Source organism: Eschrichtius robustus, chromosome 2 (assembly GCF_028021215.1).
Source record: "Eschrichtius robustus isolate mEscRob2 chromosome 2, mEscRob2.pri, whole genome shotgun sequence".
NCBI lineage: Eukaryota > Metazoa > Chordata > Mammalia > Artiodactyla > Eschrichtiidae > Eschrichtius > Eschrichtius robustus.
The window spans coordinates 176,208,776-176,221,711 of NC_090825.1; the positions used below are offsets into that span (position 1 = coordinate 176,208,776).

Genomic DNA, 12,936 nt, shown 5'->3' on the forward strand with positions numbered 1-12,936 from the left:
AATTCAACCAGTGTTTTCCACCATATTTAAGAGACTGTGGTGGGTGGAATAATGGTTCCCTAAAGGTGTCCATGTCTGAATCCCCAGAGCCTGTGAATATTTAGGTTACATGGCAAAGGGGATTTACGGTTGCAGATGGAATTACAGTTGCTAATCAGCTGACTTTAAAATAAAGAGATGATCATGGGACTTCCCTGGTGGTCCAGTGGGTAGGGCTCCACGCTCCCAATGCAGGGGGCCCAGGGTTCAATCCCTGGTCGGGGAACTGGATCCCGCATGCATGCCACAACTAAGAAGCCCGCCTGCCACAACAAAAGATCCCGTGTGCCACAACTGAGACCTGGCGCAGCCTAAATAAATTAATTAATTAATTTTTTAAAAATTAAAATAAAATAAAGAGATGATCCTGGATTATCTGCTGAGCCCAATGTAATAACAGGGGTCCTTAAAAGTGGAAGAGAGTCAGGAAGAGATAACTATGGAAGAAATTCAGAGTGATATGATGTGAGGTTCCTACCCACAGTTGCTGGCTTTGTGGATGGAGGAAGGAATGAGGAAAGCTTCTAGAAGCTGGAAGAGGCAAGGAAATAGATTCATTTTTTGAGCCTTCAGAAAGGAAAACAGCCCAGCCAACACACCCTGATTTTAGGTTTGTGAGATCCACATAGGACTCCTAACCTACAGAGCTGCAAGATAATACATTTGTGTTGTTTTAAGCCTTTAAATTTGTGATAATTTATTATATCGACCACAGAAAACTAACACACAAGCTAAAGAAGAAACATCATAAGAACGTATCAATTCATGCAGAGAAAGCATTTGACAGAATTCAACACCCACTCATAATAAAAACTCTCAGCAAACTAGGAACAGAGGGAAACTACCTCAACTTGGTGAAGCACGTCTACAAAACTTCAGTTAACACTGTACTTTATGGTGAAAGACGGAACACTTTTTTTCTTTTTGGCCACGCCACGTGGCATGTGGGATCTTATTTCCCCCACCAGGGATTGAACCCATGCCCTCTGCAGTGGAAGCATGGAGTCTGAACCACTGGACTGCCAAGGAAATCACACTTTTCCCCTTAAGACTGGGAACAAGGCAAAGATGTCCACCCTCACCACTCTTATTCAACAGAGTCCTGGAAGTGCTAGCCAGCACAACAAGACAAGAAAAGGAAATAAAAGGCATACAGATTGGAAAGGTGGAAGAAATGAAACTAACCCTATCTGCAGATGACATGATGGCCTGTGTACAAAATCACAAGAAATCGACCAAAAACGCCCCTTGAACTAAGAAGTGGGTTAGTTCAGCAAGGTTATAGGATAAGAGATCAGCACCCAAAAATCAATGGCATGTCTGTATGCTAGCAATGAATGTGAAAACTGGAACTAAAAATACAATGGTGTTTATAATTACTAAGAAAGAAAGAAAGAAAGAAAGAGAGAGGGAGGGAGGGAGGGAGGGAGGGAGGGAGAGAGGGAGAGGGAGAGAGAGAGAGAGAGAGAGAGAGAAAGAAAGAAAGAAAGAAAAAGAGAGAAAAAGAGAGAGAAGGAGGGAGGGAGGAAGGAAGGAAGAGAAGGACCATGTCTGTGGGTTGGAAGACTCAACCCAGTACATAAAAGATGTCAAGTCTACCTCAACTGATATACAGGTTTAGTGCTATTCCTGTCAAAATCCCTGCAAGATTTTTGGTAGATACAAACAAGATTGTTCTAACGTCCAGGCAGCCTAACGGGCTTCCTGGACATTGTAGCACTCTCTGGTCTCATCCCCTCACCACTCTGGCACCAGACTCGGTTCTCTCCCTTCCAGGCCTTTGCTTAGGCAGGTCCCCCTCCTGATGACCCCGCACTGACAGCTCCCAGCAGCTCTCTCCTCTGTTCCCTTACTCCAGCCAGGCCTCCCTGACCTCTTGTGGGCACCAGAGAGGAGGGAATTTCCCTAGGATCTCGGGACCTGCCCAGGCCCAGCCCCCATCCAGCCCTGGCAGGGGAGGGAGCTCGGGAGCTGACAGAAGAGAGGAAATTCCCCTGGAACCTGTTTCTCTGCTTCCTGGCTCACCTGGGGCACCCACTGGAGGGAGAGGCCAGGCCAAGGAACTGGGCCCGCCATGGCCTTGGCCCTGAGGCCACCCCGGGTTCCCAAGCCCAAGAGCAGCCTGCCCTCACACTACCACGAGAGCTTCCTGGAGAAGAAGGGACCCCGAGACCGGGTAAGACGCTCCCAGCTGGCGCTGCTGGGCAGCCTAGGCAGGTGCAGCACCTCTCTGAGCCTAGACCTCCGCAGCCGGCCAAGGAGAATGCGGTGGGTGCTGGGTGGGGCAGGGCACGGACTGGGGGCTGGGCAAGCTTACGTCCCTCTGTCTGTCTGTCTCTGTCTCTCTCTGTGTCTCTGATTCTGATCTGAGCTCTTTCTCTTTCTCTGTGTCTCTTCCTGCCTGGCTCCATCTCTCTCTGTCTTGGTCTCTTTATGTCTCTCTCGGATACAAACAGGATCAGCGAATTTACTCCAGGAAATGGGGAGCCTTCTGATTCCCACACCTCCCCCCCCCTCCCCCCCGCCGCCCTGAGCTAACTCTGTGAACTTCAGACCCAGGGCTCAAAGTCAGTACAGATTGCGAGGAGGGGCAGTGAGAATTAATGGGGGCTACGTCCCACAGGACCAGATACTGGCCAGGGGCCCAATGTGTGTGTGTGTGTGTGTGTGTGTGTGTGTCTGTGTCTGTGTGTGTGTGTTTGTGTGTCCTTCTCAGAATAAAGCCCAGCCTGGTTCCCACTAAGGCCCATCCCGCATACTCATCTCCTACCAAGACGCAAACCAACCAGGCTTTTCTCTGCCTTTGCCCTGGCAGTTTCCTCCTCCTGTCCTTCCGCCTCCATGCATCCAAATCCTCCCCAGCCTAGAAAGCATCCAGAGGCAGGAGATCTTAGGGGTTAAGAAAGAGCGCGAGGGCCCCAGAGGATGAGACCCAAGTTCACATCCCTGCTCCGCGCGGTCCTGACTCCCAAGCCGCGTACAAGTGACTCTGCATCTTTGTGCCTCGGTTTTCTCTATTATAAAATGGAGAGAAAAAAAAAAAAGGACTCCCTTGGTCGTCCAATGGTCAAGACCCCACACTTCCGCTGTAGGGGGTGCAGGTTCTATCCCTGGTCGGGGAAATAGGATCCCACAGGCCACACCGTGAGGCCAAAAACATAAAATTAAATTAAAACTAAAAAAATAAAATGGGTTGAAAAGGCCATAGGCATGGTTACAGAAGAGGGATATCTCTTTTTTTTTTTTTTTTTAATTAATTTTGGCTGCGTTGGGTCTTCGCTGCTGCTCGCGGGCTTTCTCTAGTTGCAGCGAGCGGGGCTACTCTTCCTTGTGGTGCTCGGGCTTCTCATTGTGGTGGCTTCTCTTGTTGCGGAGCAGGGGCTCTATGCGCAGCGGGCTTCAGTAGTTGTGGCATGTGGGCTCAGTAGTTGTGGCTTCTGGGCTAAGAGTGCAGGCTCAGTAGTTGTGGCACACGCGCTTAGTTGCTCCATGGCATGTGGGATCTTCCCGGACCAGGGCTCGAACCCGTGTTCCCTGCATTGGCAGGCAGATTCTTAACCACTGCACCACCAGGGAAGTCCCGAGGGATAACTCTTAGCATGCCAAGGATCTGACTCAGCGCTTTGCATGTATTAATTCACCCAATTCTCACAACAGTCTCTGAGGCAGGTACCTTTTTTTTTTTTTTTTTTTTGGCCATGCCAAGAGGCATGTGGGATCTTAGTTCCTGGACCAGGGATCGAATCTGTGCCCGCTGCAGTGGAAGCCCGGAGTCTTAACCACTAGACTGCCAGGGAAGTCCCAGGCAGGCACCATTATTATTGCCATTTTATAGGTGGGGAAACTGAGGCACAGATAGCTTAAACAATGTGCAATGGATGGCACATAGCTGGTGCATGACAAAGTAGGTCTGACCATGTGAGTTTAATCACTGCTGTATTCCCAGTGCCTGGCACATAGTAGGTCTTCAGTAAATGTTAAATGTATGTATGTAGTACGTACCTATGGATGGACACATGGGTGAATGGGTGGAGGGACACATAGGTGAATGGATGGATACACAGAGCTATACTTCGGAGACACTGCAGGTTTGGTTCCAGACCACCACAGTAAAGCAAATATATATTATTTATTTATGTATGTATTTGCGTATTTATGTATGTATGTATTTATTTATTTTGGCTGCTGCCAGGTCTTAGTTGCAGCATGCGGGATCCTCAGCTGTGGCAGGCGGGCTTCTCAGTTGCAGCATGCAAACTGTTAGTTGTGGCATGCAGGATCTAGTTCCCCAATCAGGGATTGAACCCAGGCCCCCTGCAATGGGAGCACCGAGTCCCACCACTAGACCACCAGGGAAGTCCCACAATAAAGCGAATATTGCAATCAAGTGAGTCATATGAATTTTTTGGCTTCCCAGTGCCTATAAAGTTTATGTTTACACTCGACTGTACTCTATTAAGTGTGAAATAGCATTCTATCTTAAAAAAACAATGTACGTACCTTAATTTAAAAATAACACTGTTGGAAAAATGGCGCCGAAAGACTTCTTCAAAGCAGGGTAGCCACAAATCTTCAATTTGTAAAAAAAAACAAAAACAGAATATCTGTGAAGTGCAATAAAATGAGGCATGCTTGTAGACAGGTGGATGGATGGGTGAGTACATAAGTGGATAAAAAGGATGAATGGGGACTTCCCTGGTGGTCCAGTGGCTGGGAGTCTGCCTTCCTGTGCGGGGGACGCTGGTTCGATCCCTGGTCGGGGAACTAGGATCCCACATGCCGCGGGGCAGCTGGGCCCGCGCGCCACAACTAGAGAGAGGCACACACGCCACAACGAAAGATCCCGCATGCCACGACTAGGACCCGATGCAAACAAAAATAAATAAATAAAAGTTTGTGGGGAAAAAAAAAAAAGGATGAATGGATGGATGTGTGGCTGGATGAATGGATGGGTAGGCAGATGGATGAATTGATAGGTGGATTGATGGATGGATGATCACCGTCAATATAAGAGCTATCCTCATTATCATGGACTAATTAAAGTACCTCCTCTTTCAGGAAGTCTTCCCAGATTTCCCAGTCGGAGGGCTTCTCTCCTCCTCTGTGATCTCTTGGTCCAGGATCTATCCCTCCCTGAGGGTGCTAGTTTCTCTTCTTTGGAGGATTTAAGTATCTATGCTTTCTCTATCTTTCTAAAACATCATTATTTTATTTTATTTGGCTGCACCATGCAGCTTGCGGGATCTTAGCCCCCACCCCAACCCTTCACCACCAGGGATGGAACCTGTGCCCCCTGCAGTGAAAGCACAGAGTCCTAACCACTGGACCGCCAGGGAATTCCCAGAACATCATCTATTTAGAAAAGGAAGCCATGCCCCATTTATTATTTTGCCTGCAACAGAGCTGAGCGCAGAGTAGGTACTCAGGGAATATTTGGTGAAAAAGATTCTAGAATCTTATAATCTGATCTGTATCAGCCCCTTCGGCCTCCAGAGAGCTAGGACATTTGGAATTCAGAATCCTGAGGGGGAAATCCTGAATCTGCAGACCTTCTAGTGTCCAGAGCCTTGTGAAATTCTGACTGTAGACTGAGCACCTAGCCCAGTGCCTGGCACCTAGGAGATGTTAATATTTACAGGGTGGATAAGGGGACAGGGGGTTATATGTATGTTGGGTGGATGGGAGGGTGGAAGGATGGGAGGGTGGAACAGATGGATGAGTGGGTGGATGGATGGAAAACCATAAAGTCAGTTAGCACAAATTACTCCTAAAGCTCCTACCCCTGTAGGTTCCCTTTGGTCCTTTCTCAGAGAGTAACAGATCCCCAGAAGACGGGCCATGGATGAGGAGGGCCTCCCCAAGAAGGCAACACTTGTTCAAAGACCCAAAGCAGGTGATGAAGGAAACTATGTAAAGATCTGGGAGAAGAGTGTTCAGGCAGAGAGAAGAGCCAGTGCAAACGTCCTGAGGTAGACTATGATGGAGGTACCCAGCCTCGCCACCTCACCTCCTTCTCTTTCTCCAACTCTGGTCCACAGGATTACAAGAAGTTCTGGGCAGGCCTCCAGGGCCTGACTCTCTATTTCTACAATAGCTATCGGGACTCCCAGGTAAGGATGGAAATAAAAGCTCAAGAATTGGCCCACCTTGACCCCAGGGACCAAGCAGAGGACGTGGATGGTATGTCTAAGACAGGGGGCCTGAGGGGCCACAGGCCTGGTGCTCAGACCCTGTCTACTGTGCCCCCAGTATATGGAGAAGCTAGACCTAGGCGTGTTTGTGAAGCTCACAGATGAAGCTCCCTGGGGGAGCTCCCATGACCCTGGCACCCACTTTTGCTTGGTCCTGCGGAACCAGGAGATCAAGTTCAAGGTAGGTCTCTTAAGGTGGGGCTGGTAGGAGACCCTTCCTTCTTGTCGCACCCACCATTAACACATACTAGCATGGAGTCACACAAAGTTTACCACTGGGTTGGTGACACTGGGCAAGTCACTTAACCTCTCTGGGCCTCAGTTTCCTCAACTGAAAAGTGGGATAATATATGTAAAGTGCCCAGAACAAGATCTGATCCACAAGGACCATCACAGCCATCATCCAATCTTTCAGCTAACATTATTGAGCACCTACTGTGTACCAGACACTCTTCTAGTGTCACGGCAGTGACTAAGACAATTAAAAATCCCTGCGCTTAGAACATTCTCTAACACCATACCCAAAAATAAACTCAAAATAGATTAAAGACCTAAATTTAAGACCGGATACTGTAAAACTCCTAGAGGAAAACATAGGCAGAACACTCTTTGACATAAATCGCAGCAATATCTTTTTGGATCCACCTCCTAGAGTAATGGAAATAAAAACAAAAATAAACAAATGGGACCTAATTAAACTTAAAAGATTTTGCACAGCAAAGGAAGCCATAAACAAAATGAAAAGACAACCTACAGAATAAGAGAAAATATTTGCAAACGATGTGGCTGACAAGGGATTAATCTCCAAAATATACAAACAGCTCATACAGCTCAATATCAAAAAAAAAAAAAACAACAACCCAATCAAAAAATGGCAGAAGATCTAAACAGACATTCCTCCAAAGAAGACATACAGATGGCCAAGAGGCACATGATAAGATGCTCAACATCGCTAATTATTAGAGAAAAGGAAATCAAAACTACAGTGAGGGGCTTCCCTGGTGGCGCAGTGGTTGAGAATCTGCCTGCCAATGCAGGGGACACGGGTTCGAGCCCTGGTCTGGGAAGACCCCACATGCCGCGGAGCAACTAGGCCCGTGTGCCACAACTACTGAGCCTGTGCATCTGGAGCCTGTGCTCTGCAACAAGAGAGGCCGCGATAGTGAGAGGCCCGTGCACGGCGATGAAGAGTGGCCCCCGCTTGCCACAACTAGAGAAAGCCCTCGCACAGAAACGAAGACCCAACACAGCCAAAAATATAAATAAATAAATAAATTAAAAAAAAAAAAAAAACTACAGTGAGGTACCCACCTCACACCAGAAAGAATGGCCATCAACAAAAAGTCTACAAATAATAAATGCTGGAGAGGGTGTGGAGAAAAGGGAACCCTCCTACACTGTTGGTGGGAATGTAAATTGGTGCAGTCACTATGGAGAACAGTAAGGAGGTTCCTTAAACAACTAAAAATAGAGCTACCATATGATCCTGCAATCCCACTCCTGGGCATATATCGGGAGAAAACAATAATCTGAAAAGATATATGTACCCCAATGTTCACTGCAGCACTATTTACAATAGCCAAGACATGGAAGCAGCATAAATGTCCATCGACAGATGAATGTATAAAGAAGATGTGATATATATATATATATATATATATAAAGCCCCTGTGGCTGGAGCAGAGTGAAAGAGGGGGAGAGAGGGAGGGAATGAGGGTTGTGGGGGGGGACAGGGGCAGGTTGTACAGGGCCTGTGGGTGACAAGGAGGACCTGGGCTTCTACCCTGAGGGAGGTAGGAGTCAAGGGAGGGTTTCAAGCATAGGAGATACATGATCTGACTTTTTAAATGTTGATGTAATAACATTAAAGAATAACAGTGGGCTTCCCTGGTGGCACAGTGGTTGAGAATCTGCCTGCCAATGCAGGGGACACGGGTTCGAGCCCTGGTCTGGGAGGATCCCACATGCCGCGGAGCAACTGGGCCCGTGAGCCACAACTACTGAGCCTGCGCGTCTGGAGCCTGTGCTCCGCAACAAGAGAGGCCGCGGCAGTGAGAGGCCCGCGCACCGCGATGAAGAGCGGCCCCCGCTCGCCACAACTAGAGAAAGCTCTCGCACAGAAACGAAGACCCAACACAGCCATAAAATAAAAATAAATAAATAAATAGATAAATAAATAAGCAAAAAAAAAAAAGAATAACAGTACCCCACATTACTAAGAACTTATATTCAGACATCATTCTAAATTAACCTGTTCAAGCTCATTTAATCTTCAAAACAGCCCTTGGACACAGGGACTCTTATTCCTCACTCCCATTTCACAGATGACTAGACCGAGGCTCATCGACACAAAATCTTTTTCTTTCCCTCCCTAGGTAGAGAGCCTGGAGTCTCGGGAGATGTGGAAAGGCTTCATCCTGACGGTGGTGGAGGTAAGAGTGGTCGTCCTCGGCCCCTCTCTCCCCCACTCCCCACTAGGCCTGCTCAGAAATCCTCTTTTTAATTTCCAACCTTCATTCCCCAAACAAACCTCTCGAGTATAGCAAACTGGTCACAAACTGGCGGCCTATGAGCCACATGTAGCCCATAAACGTCTTTTGTTTTGCCAACAAAGTGCTATAAATTTAAAAGTCAGCTGCTATCACTTAAAAACCAGGAGTGTTAGTAAACATTCCTGATTTCTAGGTTACTCATTTGTTCCCAGTCTGCCCCCTGCAGGCCGCTGAGTTTGAGACCCTACGTGCTAGCATTTGCTCTGTCCTCCTCATCACCGAAGTCCTCTCTATGCCCTCTTTGCCCCTGAGGTGTCAGGTGGCTCTGGAGCCCCCAGACCTGGGTTCCCATCCTGGCTGTATCCGCACTCTGGCCTTAGTTTGCCCCTCTGTGACATAGTCACAGCCTCCCATTCCCTGACGCCCCAATGCCCCCCTCAGCTCCGTGTCCCGTCCAACCTGACCCTGCTGCCCGGACACCTGTACATGATGGCCGAGGCCCTGGCCAAAGAAGAGGCACGACGTGCGCTCGAGATGCCCTCGTAAGTGCCCGAGGGTCTCCAGGATGGTGGCGGGCTGGACAGCATGAAGCCGGAGAGGGCAATGAGTGGGGTCTCCAGGCGTTGGGTCTTGAGCATAAGACTGCATCCGGGCAGGGGCGGGGATTAGGTCTCACAGCTGGGAGCCCTGCTGGGTGTTTGGGGCGGGTCTAGCTGCCTGGGGGCGGGCCTGGATCTCCATGGGCGGGCCTAGGTGCCTGGGGGCGGGACAAGTTTTCCAGGAGAGGGAATAGGTGCCTGGGAGGCGGGTATGGGTCTCTGAGTGTTGGCCTGTGTGCCCGCAGGATAGCCTGAGCCTCCGGAGGCAGAGCCTGGGCCTGGGGTCGGGCAAGGCAGGGTCTCCAGGAACCAGGTCATGGACGGGAGGGCAAGGCTGGGTGCCCAGGGGCGGGGTTACATGGGGAGGGCGTGGCTGTGTCTCTGGGGGCGGGGCCTGTCCTGCTGAGTGACGCGGCCCGCCCTAGGTGCTTCCTGAAAGTGAGCCGGCTGGAGGCTCAGCTGCTCCTGGAGCGCCACCCCGAGTGCGGGAACCTGCTGCTCCGGCCCAGCGGGGACGGCGCGGGCGGAGTGTCGGTCAGCACGCTCCAGACGCTCAACGGGTGCGCATGCGTGGCCCCGGCGCCGGGGTGGGAGGGGCGTGGGGTGCAGGGGTGTGGTCAGATATAGAGGCGGGGCCAGGCAGAATGTTGAGCCGGGGGCGGGGCCTCCCGGGATGGAATCCATACAGGACGGTCCTCCTGGGGGGGCAGTGCAGGGACCAGGCGCAGGGTTTTTCTAGGAGGTGGAGTCTTTCGAGGGCCTGGTCCCCTGCAGAGACCCACGCCAGGATGTGGCGTGGTCAGTGTGCAGGGGAGCAAGTCGGGGTTAGGCCCTCCATGGTGGCGGGGCCCGGACGAGGGGCAGGCCATTTTTTGTCCTCACCCAGGCCACTCACTCGCCCCTGCCCTTGCAGGACGCCGGTGGTCCGGCACTACAAAGTGAAGCGCGAGGGCCCCAAGTACGTGATCGACGTGGAGGAGCCGGTGAGAGCTGGGCCCGGGTCCCGGGAATTGCAATGGCTTGGGTCTGCTCCCCTTCCCCGCCAGCCCTGATAACATCCCCTATCTGACCCCAGTTCTCCTGCACCTCGCTCGACGCAGTGGTCAACTATTTCGTGTCGCACTCCAATAAGAATCTGATGCCCTTCCTGCTGGACGATGACTACGAGAAAGTGATAGGTTGGTACAGCCTCAGGGAACTCGGGGGGCCCAGTCCACGCCTCTCCCGCCCCCTCCCCGACCCGGACACCCTTGGGTCAGCCCCCAGCCGCCGTGCCTCCTCCAGGCCGCCCTCTCTGTTCCAGGCTACGTGGAGGCGGATAAAGAGAATGGCGAGAGTGTGTGGGTGACGGCCCGGGCCCCCTCGGCCCCCTCGGCCCCCGGCCCAGGTGATGCCCTGTCCCCGCGGTCGCCACTGGGGCAGAGTGGGGAAAGACCTAGGAACCTCATGGCGTCACCTGTGCCCAATATTCTACCCAGAGTTGCAGGGACCGAGAAATTACCCAGACCTTGCTCTCTAGGGGCTTCCAGGTTATGGAGGGGGCGGGCATGGCTGGGCACAGACACTCCCAGCCCTGAGGAGTCGAACCTGGGGCTGGGGGCGGGGGGTGGTGGGGAAGGCGCGGCACCTAGAGCTGGGAGAAGAGGAGGCAGGGCAGAGTAGAGGGGAGTCTTCCTGGAGGAGGGGGTGTTTGCTGAAGGTCTCAAAGGATTTCAGTAGGTAGAGATGGGAAATCAGGGTGGGAGGTAGTCCCGATTACAAAGCAAGAAGAGACTGGAAAGGTCTGTGGAGTGAGCAGTATAGTTCTCCCTGGGCTGGGCAGATGCTTCGGACCCCCCGTGCATGATGGGCCCAAGTATACATACATACATACATGCCACACTCATGAACACAAACCTGTATGTGTCCACCTGCATAATCAGGAGGTCCTATGTAGATAGTGGCTCCACACATGCATGAATACGGGTGTCACACAGTTCCAGTCCCATGTAGCACACGTATACATACCTCACGTCACAATCACGCACGTACACACAAATGCAGACATACCCACTCGAGAGCACAAATTCAGACTTTTACACATACATGCGTGCACACACTAATAGAGACAAGCGCCCAAGCACGTACCTTAGCATCCACGCGATGTCATGCACACACGTGTGTATAAACCCTTTGCATATATTCAACTTGCGCAAATTCACCCAGTGTCCATGTATATGCTACACAGGGACACACACACAGACTCATAAACGGGCACATGCACAGACACACATGCACAGGGACACATGCATGCAACCAGGTGTGCACATACATCCTCACCCTGAGGTGTCTCTGCACCACGTGGGCCCTGACAGTGACCACAGTTTCCCACCAGGTCCTGCACCCCCTAGGGGTGGCCCTAAGCAGCTGCCTCCCTCGTCCATCGCGCCCGTGTCCAGCCAGGACAAGCTGCCCCCACTACTGAACCAGGATGAGAACTATGTGATCCCCACTGGAGATGCCCCAGCTGCCAACTACGTGAACCAGGACGGTGGGTGGCGGCCGGGGTGGGTGAGAGTTGGGGATGAGAAGCAGGCTCACGACTGGATGTGACACGCCACACCTCTGTCCACGCAGTGCCTTCCCCTAGTCGACCAGTTGTCCCGAAGCCCAGGAAGTTGGCCACGTTTCAGGCAAAGCCTCCAAAGCCACCCATTGTGCCCAAGTCAGGTAGGGGTCCCTCTTCCCAGCCCCTTCCCCATCCAGCCAAGAGCCAGCCTCAGCCTTCATCTGCCTTCTCCACCAGAGCCCAAAAAAGGCCTCAACAGTGGCCTGGCCAGGAAGCTGGCAGTCAGCTCGGCGCAGGCTTTCTCCTCCCCAACCACAGGTAAGGGGTCAATGCAGGGTGGGCTTCACAAGCGGGGGACCTGTGTAGTCACACATGGGTGACCTCCACGCTTGGTTTAATGCTCTGCTGTGTCCATCTTGAAATTCCTCATGTCCACTGAACACATTTTTCATTTTATGCTGGGCCCCGAAAATTCTGCAGCAGTCCTGGGTGGATATAAGAGAGAACAGCCTGGACTGGGGAATCCCTGGTGCCGCTGAAGCCTCAGGGACCACCCCCCTCCCCACTCCCAGGGTTGGCAGATGTGACAGCAGAGCTGAAAGGGAAACTGCAGAGGAGACTGGCGCTGGAGCACGCAGCCGAGTGCACAGGGGACCAGTGGGCCAATCTCCAAGTGTGGCACATCAGTCAGGCAGATCCCTCCTCCCAGAATTAAAGCTCAAGTGACCCCAGGACCTGCGTGTTTGGCTTGGCTGGGTGGGGCAGTGCGGGGTCCCTCAGATGACTGCCCACAGTGGTCCTCAGCTCAGCAAAACCTGCCTCCTGACCCTCAAGAAAAGCCTTTTTTGGGGGGCTGTGCCTCACAGCTCATGGGATCTGAGTTCCCCGACCAGGGATCGAACCCGGGCCTCAGCAGTGACAGCTCCGAGTCCTGACCACTGGACTGCCAGGGAATTCCCAAGAAAAGCCCACTTTACAGCCAAGAAAGCTGAGGTCCAGAGAGGGTCAGACACACCCAGTGCCACCCAGCCCCGAAAATTAAAGCAGCAGCACCGCCTGGCCAGTGT

General features: G+C 51.8%; 1 protein-coding gene across 3 annotated transcripts; it reads left to right on the forward strand.

Moving 5' to 3' along the window:
* The first annotated feature begins 2,062 nt into the window (after positions 1–2,062).
* STAP2 (signal transducing adaptor family member 2) lies at positions 2,063–12,926 on the forward strand. 3 transcript variants are annotated; one of them, XM_068537247.1, is made up of 13 exons: positions 2,067–2,215; positions 6,078–6,149; positions 6,289–6,411; positions 8,606–8,662; positions 9,164–9,264; positions 9,747–9,881; positions 10,235–10,304; positions 10,397–10,499; positions 10,625–10,708; positions 11,696–11,851; positions 11,938–12,030; positions 12,107–12,187; positions 12,442–12,926. In XM_068537247.1, exons 1-13 carry the CDS (start codon positions 2,114–2,116, stop codon positions 12,582–12,584), a joined length of 1,320 nt encoding a protein of 439 aa, XP_068393348.1. In that variant the 5' UTR covers positions 2,067–2,113; the 3' UTR covers positions 12,585–12,926. The 3 variants fall into 3 exon arrangements, with proteins under 3 accessions (XP_068393347.1, XP_068393349.1, XP_068393348.1); XM_068537246.1 differs by having other exon boundaries at positions 2,063–2,215; positions 11,938–12,187; XM_068537248.1 differs by lacking the exon at positions 10,625–10,708 and having other exon boundaries at positions 2,066–2,215.
* Positions 12,927–12,936: the final 10 nt, after the last annotated feature.

Excerpts from the sequence above, each read along its gene's own strand:
- STAP2 (XM_068537246.1), top strand. The coding sequence starts at position 2,114 with ATGGCCTTGGCCCTGAGGCCACCCCGGGTTCCCAAGCCCAAGAGCAGC. Across the intron at positions 9,265-9,746 it reads CGTGCGCTCGAGATGCCCTC|GTGCTTCCTGAAAGTGAGCC; the intron begins GTAAGTGCCCGA and ends GGCCCGCCCTAG. Across the intron at positions 10,305-10,396 it reads TGATCGACGTGGAGGAGCCG|TTCTCCTGCACCTCGCTCGA; the intron begins GTGAGAGCTGGG and ends ATCTGACCCCAG.